This window comes from Sphaerodactylus townsendi, linkage group LG08 (assembly GCF_021028975.2).
Source record: "Sphaerodactylus townsendi isolate TG3544 linkage group LG08, MPM_Stown_v2.3, whole genome shotgun sequence".
Taxonomy (NCBI): Eukaryota; Metazoa; Chordata; class Lepidosauria; order Squamata; family Sphaerodactylidae; genus Sphaerodactylus; species Sphaerodactylus townsendi.
In genome coordinates, this window is record NC_059432.1 from 62,807,182 (window position 1) to 62,825,449 (window position 18,268).

An 18,268-nucleotide genomic window follows, 5' to 3' on the forward strand; every position below is an offset into this window, starting at 1 on the left:
GTGAACGAAGTGTGTGAAGTCCATATTGGTGGAAAGCTGTCTGGTAGTGAGAAACAATCTGTTTCTGTTTTGTGAAATGTTAATTTCATTGGCATAATAAAGAAGGGAATTGCTTCTCTTATGAGAGTGAGCATTGTGTCATGGTAAGAGCAGGTGGATTCTAACCTGGAGAACCGTGTTTGATTCCCCACTTGAGTGGCAGAGGCTTATCTGGTGAGCCAGATGTATTTCCACATTCCTACATTCTTGCTGGGTGACCTTGGGCTAGTCACAGTTTGTTCAGAATTCTCTCAGCTCCACTTACCTCACAAGGTGTCTGTTGTGGGGAGAGCAAGGGAAAGGAGTTTGCCACCTTACAGGAGAGAAAGGTGGGGTATAAATCCAAACTCTCCTCCTTCTCCTTCTATTTCAGTGACTCTGAAAACATAGAGCATCTTCCTTCCCTCTTAAAGCATCAATTCTTTCACCTGTAAAGTACAATTATAGAAACCAAATGGGGGTAGTGCATGTTGGGGTTTGTTCCAGGGCATGATGCTGCCCCGTTCATGCTTTCACAATAGATTTCATTCCACTTCAAACTGCTCTCCTTGAACTGGGACCTTTAGGAGGCTAAGCCAAGATAATTTAGAGCTTGGTTCATAAGGCCCTCGGATGGAATCTTGTGGGTGATTCTGCACAGGCCAAATATAATGGTTTCAGGGATGTGAAAAAAGCACTATGAGGGAGAAGTTCCTACAGAACTTGCTTCCCAAATGCTTCTAACCTGTTATATTTGGCTCAACCCAGGTTAAATGAAAGTTGCTAAATTAGCAACTTTTCCTCAGGTTTCACACACTTCCTGGTTACCTGTGTGAACTATGGCAAGCAGGAAGCCTTCTACCCCCCCCCCCCCCCCGCTTCTGTTCACAATTATGGTGGATTCTTCAGGCAGCTGCCATTATAGTGGATTCTCTAGGTGGCCACCATTTGGTGCTGGTAAGTGTGTGTGTGTGTGTGTGTGTGTGTGTGTGTGTGAGAGAGAGAGAGAGAGAGAGAGATTGATTGATTGATTCTAGGGTGGCGGGGATTCTCAGATGTGCAGTTCATAGGGAAACACAGTATTTCCTATGCAAACTGTGCTGCATCCTGATGCTGGGATCCTAGTGATCCCGGATGGCTCCTGTACCAACCATGCAAATAGCGACACCGGCAGCATGGGTTTGTTTAACCAGTTTGTTTTGCCTGTGCAGAATGGACCTATGATCACAACTAGTTACCTATTCAATGTATCATGAGCGATATTAGCCATAATTGTGTAGGTAGTGGGCATCAGTTACCTAGCCATTATGGAAAGCTATGAGGCATGGAAAATAGAAAAAAGCTGACAGGATCAAAAAAAAAATCCCTGTATGTGCACCTTTTCCATCATAACTGAGAAACCAATACAGAGATTCATATGGAAATGACAGTTAGCAGAAGACACCTAGGGGCTCCATAGCTTGTTCTCTCTGATTCTCAGAGAACGTTACAAGGGGTCTAGAAGGAAAAACTTAAAGTGACAATGCTCAGTGGTGCAAAAAGGATTCTTGGCTCAGAGAGGTATAGCACTCTCCACATTTTACTGAAAACAGGCTGAGAATTGATGTTAAATGGTTAAGCCCTCTTTCCTGCTAAAAAGACTTGGCTGGTGATGAACAGGAGACTATTCTGCCCCTGAGGAGAAAATCAGCCACTCAGATAAGCCCTTAAGAGTACTGCTCCATCATATGAAGGGGGATTACATGTTGGGGAGAACACAGACGAAGCAGGAGTTGAGTTCTGCCTTGAGAAGAGAGCAATGACAGCTCATGTCTGGCTGAGGAAAAAATAGCAAAGCGTAGCTCAGCCTGGTAGTGTGGCAGAGTGGTGTAGCTAGCTATAGCTATGGGAGAGAAGAGAGTGCTTGATTGCTGGACTTTTCTCTGAGGATGAATTTAGTCTGACTCTGGAGAAAGGGCAAGCTGGTGTGAGTGGAATGCTGAGTGTGAGAGAGGATCCCACCTAGTGGCTAGTCAAGAAAAATCTGTGCTTGAAAGCACTGTAGAAAACTCAAACTACTTCTGAAATCATAGCCAGTTTAAATTTTGTGCCTCAGCTGGGTTTCTACTTTGTCTACCTGGAGACCTATGTTGCTGATTTGTTCCTTTAAAACCAACCTGTAAACAAACAAACAAACAAACAAACAGATCTTCTTAGTTGTTCATATATCAATCCAGCCTCAGTGATCTCAATAATCTCTTTGTGTACCACAAAACTGACCTCACAGCAGCAAACCCAAAGCCTAGACCAGGGGTGTCCATTTCTGGTGCCCCAGATGTTCATGGACTATGATTCCCATCAGTCCCTGCCAGCATGGCCAATTGGCAGGGGCTGATGGGAATCGTAGTCCATGAACATCTGGGGCACCAGAGATGGACACTCCTGGCTTAAACATTCACTAATTGTAGAATAACTGAGAAGAAGGTTCACAACAAACCTAGTTCCAAAAAATCTTGGGAGGCTGTGTGCATTCACTCCATAGGAAAAAAAGGTTTGTCACAGTCACTCTTCTCATTCTACTGAAAGCAGACTGAGAATGATTTTCAAAGTGGTTAAGCCTTCTTTCCTATTGAAAAGGCCAAGCTTCCATCCAGACATAATTCTCTCCTGAACTGTAGCATCACTGTGGGATTACAAAGAACTCATCCTTTTGGAGGGCAATAATACCCTGACCTTAGCAGAACAAAAGGGTGATAGAATCAAAAGAGCCAAACCTAAAAAGAACACATTGAAAAACCTGTTCAAGAGGGGCTATTAGAAATCTTCTTATAGGTCTATTGTTATATCATAATCTTTCATCTCAGTGAGAGGTGCAACACATTAAGGTAACAGAGACTTTTCTTCTAATCTCCGGTGTTTTGGTTGGCGAGGCAGACCATGAAACCAGCTTGGTAGAAGATTACAGTGAATGAATGCTCTGGACTCCAATCTTACAAATATGAAGGAGTTTGCAAATTAGGAAATGTTTTAATTTGGAGCATGTCTACGTACTTTGTGGATGGAAGGATCACATTTTCGCTAGCCTTACTAATTCCTCTTGTGGGGTTGATCTGTTGTCAATGCAAACAGCGCTGTACTTGGAGCAGCATCGAAAGCTACATGGAGAATTATGACCACATGGAAGTAGCCCTGCTCATTGGTTCTCATATTGATTACAGATTCAGAAGCAGACTGTAAACATTTGGTGTGTGGTGTGGGTTGGGTATGGTAAATCTCATCAATTGGAAGACTTGCCAACTCCAGTTTGGGAAATTCCTGGAGACTTGGGGTTGCTGCCTGAAGTGGGTGAGGTCTAGAGAAGAGAGCTCAGCAGGGATGTGATGCCAGAGAGTCTGCCCTCCAGAACTGCTATTTCCTCCAGGGAAGCTGATCTCTGCAGTCTGGAGATGAGCTGTAATTCCATGAGAAGTTCAGGCATCACCTGGAGGTTGGCAAGCTAAGTGGGTGTGACTTCTGGATCAAATAGTGGAGAAAATTTGGTAGCTGCTAGTAGTACAATGCATATGAAGTGGAATATACTGTAACATATCGATTCCCAAAGTGGGTGGTACTGCCCCCCTGAGGGCAGTTGCAACATAAAGGGGGGGGGGTTGAGGAATTTTGAGGCTGTGGGGGGCAGCAGAGAACGTTGGGCTGGTAGGGGGGCAACACAGGGATTCCTGGGACTCCTGGTGGGGAAAAATGAGTTTTTTAGGAAAAGCAGCAGCACTCTCATACTACGTAGGCCTGAGGTGGGGACAGGGGAGCCAAGGCAAAGAGCCCTGTCGCTGCTGCTTTGCCAGGCAAGATGTTTTTAAAGGAAAAGCAGCAGCACTCACCTCATTCTGTAGATGGGAGGAGCCAAGGCAAAGAGCCACCAAAGGCAACTTTTCTACTTACCTGTGCCCCATTTCCATGGTTCTCTCAAAAAGACCTACATAACTGCTACCCTGCACTGTGGGACAAAGCCAAGATGTACTTTATTGCCTTCCCAACACCATATTTAGTAGAGCAGGGCTTCAGTGTAGTCACCCAGCTTCTTTCCAAGTAGAGAAACAGGTTAAAAATTACTGAATGTGGCGATCTAAGACTTCTTCTTAGTGCCTTGCAGCCTGATGTTGAGAAACTGATATCTCTGCACATCCATCCCATTAAAACTGTGAAAACGTAATGGGTGAGATGCAAACATACCCTTTCATATTGTTAAAACAGCTCAATAAATCTGCTTACTTTAACTAGGTCTTGTTTTTTTGTGTGAAATGCATAATTGTGTTCACAGTGTTAGAGTTTGCTTTGAATTTGCAGGAGACTTAATGCCAAAAAAGAGGTGTGTGTTCATGTGTGTATGGAGGACTCCAGGGATGTGGTCTGGGAGTCAAGGGGGCAGCAGCCTGAAAAAGTCTGGGAATCTGCTGCAACATGATAACTCTTCCACTGGATTATAGAGGCAGGGGTGCTTGCTGCGGCTGGGCAGGTTGTTTGGGTGTCACTGAAGTCTATAGAGTGTTTTCATTGTACCACTTTGAGCCAGTTCCAATACGACATTTTGATTTTACCAGTGAGCTGAGATGAACACCATGGGTGCCAGCCTAATAAAATAACCTCTCCAGACAGAACATAACCTACTAGTTAATTGTCTGTATATCATGTGAACTGAATTTTTGAATAGTTATAGTACATAAGATTATATAGCCACAATTTATGTGGTAATCTCTTAAAAAATTTTTTTTACAAGAAAATATCTTCAGGATTCACTCTGAACCATCTTGTGGATTCAAAATGCTACATTAGTTGGTGCACCATCTATGAGCAGTAGATTCCCCCCCCCCCCCAAGCAATTAAACCTCTAGCCCTGTCTCAGCTGGGATGCAGTGCAGGAAGCAGCCTTCTTAATCTCTTTTCATTTTGGGGGGATTGTTCTGTAAAGAGCTGCCATCACCAACCACACTGCATCGCTCTGGGTAATCTCTGAACTGCTTTGTTCTTGCTTCTCAGTCCGCCAGGAGCTTTTAACTTGCCCTACAGCCATGTTCATCCTTTCTTGCAGGCAGAGGAGCAGAACCTTCCCTGTTTTACAAACCATTCTTCTTATGGCCAGGATGCTTCTTATGGCCAACACAGAGGCTCAAAGTGGATGCATAGATAGATCCCCTATGTCCTCCTGAGACTAATTGCTCAGGTCACAGGCAGAATGACATTGAGGACCCTGCCTGCTAGATCTTAGTGCAGGGCTATGTGCAGCAAGACAATCTCTTTTACCTGTGTGTAAATACCAAGCAGGGAATCGTCTTTTGCCGGGTTGCTCCTGCTAGTGAGAGTGTGTGAACTTGGGAACATTATAGAACTTGTCTTCAGGGAGATATTTGGAAATGTTGTGCAGACAATTATTCAAACACTGTCTTTCCATTTAAAAATGGAATGTAGATTTAGTATAGCATAACTCAGTTCAGAGACTTCGCCTGCTATTCAGACCTGCAGCATTTTAAAATTCCTGCAGTGAAAGATCTTTGTTCCTTAATAGGCAATTTCTGTTGTCTCAGTTTTGGGTGAGCAGATGACCTTGAGCTTCTCCCAGTGAAGATGTCCCTTTTTGAAACAAATCTTTTGTTTGCTACAAAGGATGGGTACCCTTTCTGGAGGACGTAATTGTATATTATGAGGTGATCCTCTCTGCTGCAGTGTCTCAAGGGATAGAGGACATTGAATTGAAAGGGGAGGGCTTTCTCTCTAAATGCTGAGGGAGTAGAAATTTTCTTACTCTGGAAATCAATAGAAGTCAAAAGACCTTTTTACATACTTCTTCACTAACATTGGCGATGCTGGCAGGGGCTGATGGGAATCGTAGTCCATGAACATCTGGGGTGCCATAGGTTGGCCACCCCTGATAGGGTAACAAACAGCACAGATCCTTCTTCTCACACTACCCCCCATCCTCAAATAGATACTCTTCTCCAGTACATATTTGAACCAGGATGACCTCATACTGGCTAAAATTTGAGACCTCCATAAACCTTTGGAACACCTTTGCCAACGGTCAGAAATCTTTAAACCAGTATTTCCTAAAATGGCAAATGTTGTATTCTGATTTTAAGACATCTGACTCAAAACTGAACAGTTCAGTAATTTGCACTGGTTAATGAATGACTCCAGGCTATCCTGGTCTCATCAGTTCCCAGAGGCTTAGCAGGGTCGACCCTAAATGGGCAACTTCCAAAGAAGACCAGGGTTGTGATATGGAGGCTGGCAATGGCAGACTATTTCAAAAACGGGTCATTGTAAGTCAGCTGTGACTTAATGGCGCACAAAAAATGTACTTCAGAATATGGATGCATCTGGAGAAAAGCTGGGCTCTGGGTGCTGGTCTGCAGCAGAATTTCTCAATTGCTGCCTGTCTGTTTCATCTGATCTTGCACTGCTAGCTGATTTTTTTGCACCTTGAAGTATGAAAGATGCACTCACTCTCTCATAAGGAACAGCTGTTGCTTGTTGCCTTTGAGAAGGGGAGTAAACTCTTCCATAATTAGTCAAATATGGGAGTTGGTTGACAGTCTGATCCAAGATATATTAAGCAGAAGTTAGTTCAAGTGACACTGATGGGACATCAGAATTTTGGACTCCAAAAAAACTTTCAATTTTTAGTATACATCTTAAAGCAGCCTCATAAAGCAGCCGGTCATTTTTTCCATTTGCAAATGGGGAACTAGCCTTTAGGACTGCTAAAGGCCACTCACAGATCCATGGCTGAACTACAACTTCTCTCCAGCTCCAAAGTGAATGTTTTATGCACGAGTCTGTGGGCCAAAAACTAAAAATTCACTTATTGGTATAAAGTGAGGTGGCAAAATACTCCAAAATCTGTGCCAGCACTGGGCTGGGAAAGACCTGGAGATTTTGGAGGTGCAGTATGAGAAGGGCAGGATGTAGTAAAAGGAAGGACTTCAATAGGGTATAATGCCATAGAAGTCTCTTTTCAAAGATTTTTCCCAGGTGAACTGATCTCTGTCACCTGGATCTCCAGCCACTACCTGGAGGTTGGCACCCTACTTCCCAATAGACCCAGGATCTCCACTCAAAATCCAATCATTTGCCTACAAAGGACCTATTCACATTCATTCTACACTTGGCAGTCAGAGAAGGAATTCAAGTCTGTCCCCTTCTAAATTTGAATAAAGGAACTTGAGAAACAGCTTCCTTTAAGCAACTAGTGTACTGTATATAGTTTTGTCCAATGGTTGGGAAGCGGGAGGAAGAGAAAAGTAACATTTCTTGGAGTACAGTTAGATTTGAGTCTAGTAGCACCTTAGAAACCACCCCACCCCCCCACCCCAAAAAAGTTTCAGGTTATCAGCTTTCTAGAGTCAAAGCTCCCTTCTTCAGTAGTCGTTGTCATCATTGTCGTCGTAATAGTATAATATGTCAAGAGATTACGTTCCTACCAACTGAACTTTCCTTTGCAAATCTAAAGTACCAGGCTTTTCCCATATGCAGATAAACATTTTTCCTTTGCACTCTCTTGCAAATCTCACTGCCAGGACTTTTCCTTTTTTTTTCTTCCCTCACTTCTGTTTGTTGGCATTCAGACTATATACATGCCCTGTTGATACTTTGATGTGCTCTATTCAGTTATTCTGTTCAGTCCGAAGCTGCTGGCATCCATCTTTCCTTGTCCTCAGTTTCTTTTCCAGAACTAAGGTACTAGAGATGAAGGACAGCCTTTTGTTTAATGTGCCATTCCCACTACCGGTCTGGCTTATTCCCTGCCATTTATTTTATTCTGGTATCCAAAGTTGGAAAGAAAGCTGGCACTAAGGGCATGGGAAAAGGGGACTCCATTATGAGCAAGGCTGCTCTTCGTGTTTGAATACGAGGGCTGAGAACTGAGTTCTGTGCTTGTAAATCTTAAGAACTGTTGTTCATTTAAAGAGATCTCATATGTTTAACATCTGGATTGATATTTGGATTGGGGACTGCCTGCTTGACAGTCCCCAGTGGGACTATTCTGCTTGTCATTATTTTTCGCTGTTTCTTCCCCTGTCTTTGTCCAATCATCTGTTGCTGTGGAAATAGAAATGGTATTATTTCAACCTGACTAAGAACTGATCCATGAACCTTTTCTATCTTGTTGTGGTGAAGAGGGCAGCAGATTCAGAGTAGGTAAAATAAAGTACTATATTACAAAAGGCATAATTAATCTATGGTAGCACTTCCAAAACAGGCTGTCCAGTAATCCCTGAGGTGTGTGAGGGTAGATCTGCGAGGCCTTTACACAGAGAGTGAGTCCCCCTCACACCTATCAGTTTTCTAGGAATAGAGAGCAGGAACTCTCTGCCTCCAGAAAAGGAGAGAGACTTGGCTATCCACTCTTTCAAAGAGCAACATGCATGAAGCAGCCTTTGCCCATAGCTTCCTGATCACATCAGAGCACTAGTCAGAAAAAGCACTGATTAGCAGTCAGGAATCAATAGTTTAATAATAGGAACTTCAGTTGATTAAGTGGTTTGTGCCAAGGAGGTACAGTCTTGTTTGTTTTGACTGTCAAGTTACAACGGACTTATGGCAACCCAATGGGATTTTCAATGCAAGAGACGTTAGGAGGTGGTTTGCCATTGCCAGTCTCTGCATCATGGCCCTGGTATTCTTTGGAGATCTTCCATGCAAATACTAGCCTGGATCAGGGCTGAGAGTATGTGACTGGCCCAAGAGCATGCAGCAAGCATCCATGGCTGGAGTGGGATTTGAACCTGAGTTTCCCAGGTCCTAGTCTGTCACCTTAACCACTACATCATGGTAACTCTCACAGTCTTAATACATGGATCATAATTACTTCAGGTATAACATTGAACTGGTTATCATTCTGTTTTCCAGTGCAGTGGATTCATGATAGAGAGATGCCACTTTGTAATAGCAAAGTCAACCAAATCTTTGGATACTTAAATCTGGTGACTGAAATTGTGAACGGGCAAGGCAGATCTTTTTAAAAACCTAAAAGGGCCCCAGGTTTGCAGGAAACATGGGAAATTTTAAAAAATGAAAATTGGGGTTTTAAAAAAATGTGGAAATGATAAAGGAGTTCCTGTAGCTTTGAACAATGGATTTCCTCAGTTCTGTTGTTAAGCAACTACAGTTTTCCAGGCTGGGTTTCTGGGAATAAAAGGCAGGGGCAAATGGCAAAATATGCTTTCCAAGCATATTTTGACTTTTGAGGGAAGACTCACTGGAATCAGGCCTGGCTAGGGTTGCCAAGTCCAGGTTAGGAAATTCTGGAGGTTTTGTGGTGAGGTGTGAGGAGGGCAGGGAAAAACAGACTGCCAGGGAGAAATCTAGACTGAAACCTTCCTTCTGATATGCTCATTTTCTATGATATTTAAAGGAAAACATTAAAACATACTACCACTCACCTGCAGGATGAAGGGGTACACTCATAGAAAAATGCTTTGCCATCTGATTCTGCTGATCATGTAAATGGTTCTATGACCATGTTTCAAAATATGGTGGCTTTTGATTTTACCACTGCAGATGAGGCAGATCAGATGCCCATTGTGATGTAGTTTCTGGGGTTCCGACAAGAATTAAAACTGAGTTTAAATCTGTGATAAACATTTTTTGTGTTTTCCTCAGCCCTGTTAAATGATTTTTAAAACTCTGCTATTTTTGCAAAGGTCATAGTCAACATTAAGGCATATGCAAATATAACCCCCATGCCCAGAATGGGTTGGCCCAGAATGGGTTGACCCAGTAAGGGGTGGAGACTCGGAGCAGCAGAGAGGCTGAAAGAGCTCTTTTGCAGAAGAACAAGGCTACCAGACTTGGACCTTGATTTCTATAAGCCCTTAACACCTTGTTAAGGTAATTTCAATATTGTTGGGAACTACTGGGAAGGTAGTTGTTGTTTTGCTGTGTTGTAAATGTTGGAGTTTATTGTTTCAGGGTTTCTTTTGTGGTTGTAATGGGTGAGAGTTCTCCTGGAGACCTTCATCATGTTGCAACCTGTTCATCAAGCCCTTGGAGTCTTCAGGAGCCAGCCAACTTGCAAAGAAGATTTGGACTTGGCAATATCAGTAGACTGTAAATAGAAGGACTTGAAATGCAACCTGAACAGGACCTTGAATTGTAACGTTAAATGTTGATGTTTTAAAAGTGTAAATTGTAAAGAAAAGTAAACCATTTTGTTGTTTAAAAATTGTTGTTGCAACTCATTCCAAGTGCTGGCCCCACAGAACCCACAGCTGAGGGTTACATAAATGGCTTTCAACCAGCGTGGGGCTTGGAAGCTGAGATTGCAAATATGTAAATTCGCTTTGCAATGGAAGTGTGCAGCATAAGTTGGGGGGTTTGATCCCCATACAATTGGTTTTGTTATGTGATGTAAGTTCAAGAGATGTTGCTGTGTTAATTTGAAAACCACTGTTTGGAAGTTGCATGAAAGGAAGGGATTCCAGTTGTAATCCCCCCATCCCTTTCTGCAAACTGCTTGGCTGGAATTGCAAACAATTGCTGTAAAGAGTTTTGCAAACGCCAGTGCAGCTGCTAAGCTTTTATAAGGGAAAGACAATGTTCTGCATTCAGATGCACCAAATGTGGTTCCTCCAAGTACAGGAATCTCTGGGGAAATCATTGTTTAATGATTTCAAAAGTTGCATTGCAATTACTGTCGGGACGACAGAATTTTAGTGGGGGAGAATGTAACCCCCATGCCCAGAATGGGTTGGCCCAGAATGGGTTGACCCAGTAAGGGGTGGAGACTCGGAGCAGCAGAGAGGCTGAAAGAGCCTCTTATATTTAAAAGAAAAGTAAACCATTTTGTTGTTTAAAAATTGTTGTTGCAACTCATTCCAAGTGCTGCCCCACAGAACCCACAGCTGAGGTTACACAAATCCTTTCAAAGAAAATACATATGGATTAACTTGCTGAGGAGCCGTTGGTAGAACTGATGGTCTTGAACTATTGATCTAGTGAGTTCCAGCAACATCCAGAAGCAGAACTGTGTAAAACCATGGAGAAACAGGCTGCAAAAGGCACCCAGTGACGCAGGTTGAATGTCACTTTTCTCATGGCAATGTAGGCGGCCAATGCAGTTAATTGCTGGTCTTATGTCACGGAAGCCATTGTTGTCTTGAGGCTGGGGAGGGGGGAAAACTGTTGCAATGGGCCCCCCTACAGAGACTTACCCTGCAGTTCCACATTGTGGCATAGTAATGACACTTCAAAGGCAGGTGCCTGCCATCTGTCACTGATCTCATCCCCCTCCAGGTAGGGACGCAGCAGCAGGAAGGTGGCTCTCAACCATTTAAGCTTTGCTCAGGGATTTCATTTGCTCTTTGTAGGAGGATTTACTTATTAAGATGTATAACTGTGCAGACACTTTGTGTGAAGCAATTTTGAATGATCTGTATAACTGTCTTCCTCATCTATGCCTCATTTGCAAGAATGCTTTCAACTGTTGTCCTTATGAACTGTTTGCAATTTGATTAAGAATGGTATAGTGCTCTAGGATGAGAAGCAAGTACAGACATTTGGAACGCGAAAACCCAAGTTCAAAATCACTCATCTGCTGCATGATGGGGTGAATCACAATCAAGGATCAACCTAAGTTTTTCATTTGTAAAAAGAGAATAATCATCAACTTCAGAGGACATTTATGTAGATGAATTAGTTATAAAATTATTTTCTACAAGTTATTCCTGTACTGGCTGTTTAGCTGCAATCATTGTGAGAAGTTACTGTGCCTAGTTGAAGGTGGGCAAGTTTTCCAATGTATGCTAAAAGTACTGTCAACTGTGGAGAAAACAGTTTGCTTTGATTGTTAATCCACTTTCTTTCATGGCCATTGATCAATATAAGATAAATGCAGTCACATTTTAACTGGTTCCCATCCCTCCTTCACCTTATATTGCTAATTGACTAAGCCCATTTACTTCTATACCAGCTTATGTTGTTATTTTTTTAGTTAGCTCCACACTAATATCACCTTATTTGTACATAACCAATGTATGCAAGCACCAAAAATATATTATCTTTCACTTTTACCATCTTTCTGTTTATTTCATTCCTCATTCTACCTGTTGTATGCTCCTATGTTATAAACAACCATTTTTAAATTATTTAAACATTTGTAATTACTCTACTCATCTTAAATCTATAATATCTATCGTACTCTCGATCCCTTTTACCCCTCCTAATTCTCAATTTAATCTCTTGGTGTTTTGTTGCTCTCTATAAAAAGAATTAGAAAAGATAACAGAAAGCACTTTCAGGGTGTCTGAAGATCTTTTTTGTTCTTATTGAAGAACTTTCTCACATATTGAATATCTGTGATCTTCTGGCACGCTCCATTGAAGGTGAAGCCCAACCCCTCAAAATCCATCTGGATGGGATTTTCTTCTGTTTCAAAGCATCTGAGAGAAATTTATACTTTTTATGTTTCAGCAGCATCTCACGTGGTAGTTCTTTCATGATGATTAGGTGTGACTTTGAAACTTCATGTTTTTTTCTGGTAATGCATAAGAAGGATCTCTTCTTTAAGTGATCCTCACGTGTCACATTCATGATACAATCATGTTGGCGATTCTTGTTCTTAGCTGCTAAAGATGTTCCACAAAAATGTTTATCCACCACAGACTCTATGAGGAGGGAAAATATGTTTGTGTAAACTTATTTGCAGAGTTATGACTAATAGCTGTTGTTAATTAATGTTTATTCAAAACATCAGTCAGTAAGGACCAGTTGACATGTACATATTCATAATTTGATTACTGCAGGATCACATTGTTACTTGCATATGTAAATGAATATATCAAACACCACAGATAGTATTTCAGCATTGCCTCATGCTCAGTGCTTTTCAATAGAATTAGATCAGATGTTTTGCTGTGCGTCATTATGATAGAGGGAAAAACCTCCAAGCAATATCAATGTGTATATATGCCTGCTATAAGATTCATTGACTTCTGTCTGTGAAATATACAGTAGCATAACTATTTTGAGAATTTACCTTTAATTCAGTCAGTTTTCCCTCACTTGTATTCTTAATCCAGTTTTATCATCATCTCTCTCCTCTGAACTCCCTCAGATCTGTACATGTTCCTCATAAGTGATGGGAAACAAAACTGAACCTAATTTTCCAGCTGAATTTGCCCAACTATTTATTTCTATAGACAGTTTAAATGCTACCTTTCCAGAGACTTACTTGATGCAGCTAAGCAGAATCAAATAGTTATTTTGCTTGGACAGGATAACCACCACCCCTACCCCCTGGCAGAAACCATTTTTTTTAGGCAGCCTGGTTAAGAAACAAACACTGTTTTTTTGCTGAGAGAAAACACCAATGAACCAGGAAGGTCTAAGAAGAAGCCTTTTACCTCCTTCTCTCAGAGGCACTTATCTGATAAGGAGCAAGTGGGAAGGGGGAGGGAAGGTTGCAGAGACCTGAGGGCTGAGAAGGCATTTGCCTGACCTCAAACTGTCTCCTACCCTGAGAACTCTGGTCTGAGCTGACCTCTTTGTGACTCAGCCTGAGAAGTGGTTGGTAAGGAGATATAAATAACACCTAGTTTATCAGGGCAGCTGCCTGCCTTGGGCGATCGTGTCCCAATCAAGAAGATTGTTTTCCTTCTTCTATCAAGGATCAGGGCTTAAGGAAAAAGGAACATGTGGGGAAGGTGTGACTGGACTTGGCTTTGTAAGTCGATGACAGAAACGCTCCCAGCTGACTTATGGCAAGTCCATAAAGTTTTCAAGGCAAGAGACATTTGGAGGTGGTTGGCCATTTCCTGCCTCTGTGTCATGCCCCTGGTATTCCTTGGAGGTCTTCCATCTAAATACTTTCCAAGTTTCAGGCTGAGAGTGTGTGGCTGGCACAAGGTCACTCAGCAAGTTTCCATGGTAGAGTAGAGATTTAACTTGGGCTTCCCAGATCCTAGTCTGACACCTTAATAACTACCTAGTCAGATGTATACTACAGCTACTAATACAATAGGAAGGTTCAACCCAACAAGTGCAAAAGCAAAAGATACAATACTAGAATACAGCAAAAATCTAAAGCAACTAAATGCAAAACAGCAACCAAAAACAGCCATATGCAGTGAAACAAGAAATAATCCAACCAGTACAGCAATGAAATATCCAATAAGAATATTTAAGTGGAAACAGCTCTAATGGGTACAAAAGCAAGGAGTAATCCAACCAATACAGCAGTGAAATATCCAATAGGAGCATTCAAGTAGAAACCACTCAAATGAGTACAAAAGGACAGGTTCCAGATAACAATAATTCCTGTTTCATATGGGAATAAAACTGCTTTTCTTCTTCGGCAAAGACTTAAAACTTTGGCTGAGTTGATTTAGAGTTTTTTGGGGCCCATTATTGCAGATTATTGAATGCAAATCCAACCCCTGTGGAGCATCCTTTTGGACAGATGATACTCAAAGGAGACAGCAGTTGCGGGCAAAAAACAAAACTACGCAGGGACTTTATATAGACAGCTCCTTTGCTGGTAGGCCCAGTGGGGAAGGTGCTGGGTAGGTGTTTCGGGCCTGGAGGGGAAACGAACAGCTGTTGACGGGTCTGACAGGGAAGGTGCTCTCCTGCCGAGCTGCGTAGAGGTTTTGGGTGTGGGAGAGAAGACCACTGGTGGGCCTGGTGTGGAGGGCACTCTCCCACAGGCCCTGGTAGGTGTTCAGGAACTGGGGGAAGGGGGAGAGGAGGGAAGTTTGGTGGTCATGGAACCTGGCTTGCTGCTTGCGGGGAGGGTGGATTGGGGAGGTTTAAAGCCAAGTAGGGGGATGGAGAGGCCAGTGGGATGGAATGTCATCCACCAGTGGGCTCACAGGACTCACATTGTGAGTCCTGCACGCCCATTGGCTGGGGGTTCAATGTTGGACATTCAGTCCCTTAGGGAATTATGTATAAATATTCATATGCAAAAGGAAGATTGGCATACACAATTGTTGACTGTTTTCCATGGTAGTCTAAGCACCGATCCCAAATAAGTTTTTATTAGAGAATTGGTTATGTAATGATAACTGCAGGAAATTTTGCAGATAAGAGTCCTGAGTAGAAGGTATGTGTTTGGTAAACCCACCCAGAAAAAAGAACAGTAAAGACCAATGGTAGCCAGCAATCCCAACCTGAAAAAGTTTTTTTTAAAGAAAACTGGCACAGTTCAATGCTGGGTTTGGCAGAGTCTAGCTTTAAACTGCAGAGTCCTCCTCGAAGCCCACATTTTAAAGCTGGACCCAGCCAGGTAGAGGCCAGCCTTGAACTACAGGCTTTGCCCTGGCTGGGTTCAACTTTATACTGCTGACTTCAGAGATGGAATCTGCAGTTTAAAGTTAGACCCAGCTGAGCCCAGCCTTGAACTGCATGCCCCCCCCCCAACTCCACATGGAGTTGGAGAGGTTGAGGGGGGGGGAAGCAGTACACGTGTGCCCTGGCCGCCATCTTTAAAAGATACACTTCTTGCAAGATCCTCTCCTCCCCTTCAGTTTGTTCCATAGAGATCCTCGTTTTGAACTGCAGTTCAGCCACAATGCCCAGGTATTCCCAAGCTGGCCTGGGCTCTCATTTGTTGTTGTAATTTTTAATTTCCCTGTGTTTTTGTGCTTCTTTTTCCAGATTTGTCTTCTGTGAGGCATTTCAGCAGCCATGCCCAAAATTATACCACCCTCCTGCTAGAGGAAGAGAAGGGAATTCTTTATGTAGGGGCCAGGGGGGCCATCTTTTCCTTAAATTCCACCAACATTGCTGACGGCTCCCATCGGATAGTAAGTTCAACTGCATCTCACTGACGTACTAACAGTCATTCCCTTTGTGATCTGCTTTGTGAAATTTAGGTTCCCAAACACAGTGTATCGCGTTATACAATAGAGATACCTTGGAACACCTTAAAGAGGTCTGCTTTTGAGAGGGTGCTGAATGAGTACTTTGTGAAATCTCAATTCTACAGCAGACTCAAATGTGGGACCCCTGTTAAGAACATAAGAAAGAGCCTGCTGGAGCAGACCAGAGTGCATCTAGTCCAGCACTCTGCTACTCACAGTGGCTCACCTTTGGGGAGCTCACATGCAGATGTAAAAGCAATGGCCTTCTGCTGCTGCTGTTCCCGAGCACCTGGTCTGCTAAGGCATTTGCAATCTCAGATCAAGGAGAATCAAGATTAGTCACCATAGATCGGCTACTCCTCCATAAATCTGTCCAAGCCCCTTTTAAAGCTAACCAGGTTAGTGGCCATCACCACCTCCTGTGGCAGCATATTCCAAACACCAATCACACATTGCGTGAAGAAATGTTTCCTTTTATTACTGCAGTCCTAATTCTTTCCCCCAGCATTTTCAATGGATGCCCCCTGGTTCTAGTATTGTGAGAAAGAGAGGAAATTTTCTCTCTGTCGACATTTTCTACCCCATGCATAATTTTATAGACTTCAATCATATCCCCCTCAGACGTCTCCTCTCCAAACTAAAGAGTCCCAAACGCTGCAGCCTCTCCTCGTAAGGAAGGTGCTCCAATCCTTCAATCATCCTCGTTGCCCTTGTCCCTCAATCAGTCCAGGAGAAGAGTCTGTTCTTCTAGCAGGAAAAGGAGTATGAATATCTAGAAACTTATGCATCCACACATCTGTTTATTTAGTGTCCTGACTGCAATGTCTTTTTCCTGTGCTCTGCAGTTGTGCAGAATGAGAAGGAATACTTTGGCCAGGCAAAAATTTGATAATATCAAAGAAAGGCATTTTTATCTCCCTCTCACTTTTGCTTCCACTTACCCTGTAGCTTTCCTTTAAGCTTTTACTTGCAACATCCAAGTTCCAATTTTGGTCACGAGCTTTTAAAAGCTAATGGACCACAAAAATCTGCAATGCTACTTGGATAAACCCACTTTCCCTGCAAAATAAAAAAACATGAACTTTGAAGAGCCCTTGTGAGCTTCATGGGTATTGCTTCCTAATGTTACTGCTCAGCCACCATTTGCTTTGTTGGGCTCCCCAGTGAGTAATGATCCCACTTTTCATTTTGCAGATAGAATGGAAAGCCTCTCCTAAGAAGCAGGCAGAATGTTTGAAAAAGGGCAAGAACAATAAGGTAAGTGCAGCCCAAGTCTTTGCTGTTTTGCCACGTTGTCTGGGCTGCTGATCTGTTCATGCCTGTCATGAACAAATGGTGCGTCGTAGAATTCCTCTGTAAACCATATTATCTTTTCCTCTGCAGACAGAGTGTTACAACCATGTCAGGCTTTTGCAGCGACTGAATGCGACCCATTTATATGCCTGTGGAACATATGCCTTCCACCCCCTCTGCACATACATAGTGAGTAAAAGATGTGGGAATTTTCACCTTGGACTGATGACCCTTTTTTTGGCAGTGATGTTTATGGAAAGAAGATCAGAACTTATTTGTTTGCAACCAGAATCTGAACTTGCTATTAGTCTCTTTGTTACCTGCAAATATCATCTTGAGAAACCATTTCTGCATACAAAATTGGCTATGGGTACACTTTCTATGTTTGGGGCAATGACCCAGTCTCAGATCCTGGCTGCTGTATTGGTAGCCCTTGCCAAGAAATGCTAAGGTCATAAGGATCAGGACTTTTACTGTATGCCAGATGGAGGGATGATTTGGGAAGTCCCTTTTTCTCTCCTATCCTGCATTTTGCCCTCCATAGTTGGCTATTTGTTTCCTGATGCTTTAAGAGACTTGCCTGGACTATACTAACGCAATATAAACTCTTTCTATTAAAAATATAAACTCTTTCTATTAAAAAGGAATGGAAAGTTACATCATTAGCATGCCTAATCCCTTCAGACTCACATTTAGTGCACTGAGGCTCTTTCCGCGCACCAATAGCAGGTTGCAGTTGGGATAAAGTAACCCGCTTTTCTGTTTTCGCGTTTGCATGCATCTGTGCAGGCAGCGATTGGAGCCCATGGAAGCAATGTAGGTTGCTGTTGCGCCTTTGCATGGAGGTACGCTTATTTTTAAAAAATGTACCTCCCACCAATGCGTAGCAATGCAGGTATGCACCCCACAGCCCTGCTGACATTTCCCCTTTAACTGGGACTTAATGGAATGTTATTTATCAAGTGATGTTATTTATCTCCATGCCATGAAAAACTGCAATTGCCTGTTTCTACATGTTTCACTGGGCTTTTGGCCCAAGAATGCCCCCAGCATAGGAGTCTGACTTATGCCACCCAAAAGGGTGAATTCATTTTGGGCTATGGGGGATTCTCTGGTGGCCA

General features: G+C 42.7%; 1 protein-coding gene across 3 annotated transcripts in view; it reads left to right on the forward strand.

Annotated features, from left to right (window-relative positions):
* SEMA4G (semaphorin 4G) overlaps positions 1–18,268 on the forward strand; it is a 117,802-nt gene that overhangs the window by 70,436 nt on the left and 29,098 nt on the right. For all 3 annotated transcript variants that reach the window (XM_048506835.1, XM_048506836.1, XM_048506837.1), the window contains exons 3-5: positions 15,649–15,797; positions 17,049–17,111; positions 17,238–17,336. In XM_048506835.1, the coding sequence (XP_048362792.1) occupies positions 15,649–15,797; positions 17,049–17,111; positions 17,238–17,336 (311 nt within the window). The remainder of the gene's footprint in view (positions 1–15,648; positions 15,798–17,048; positions 17,112–17,237; positions 17,337–18,268) is intronic.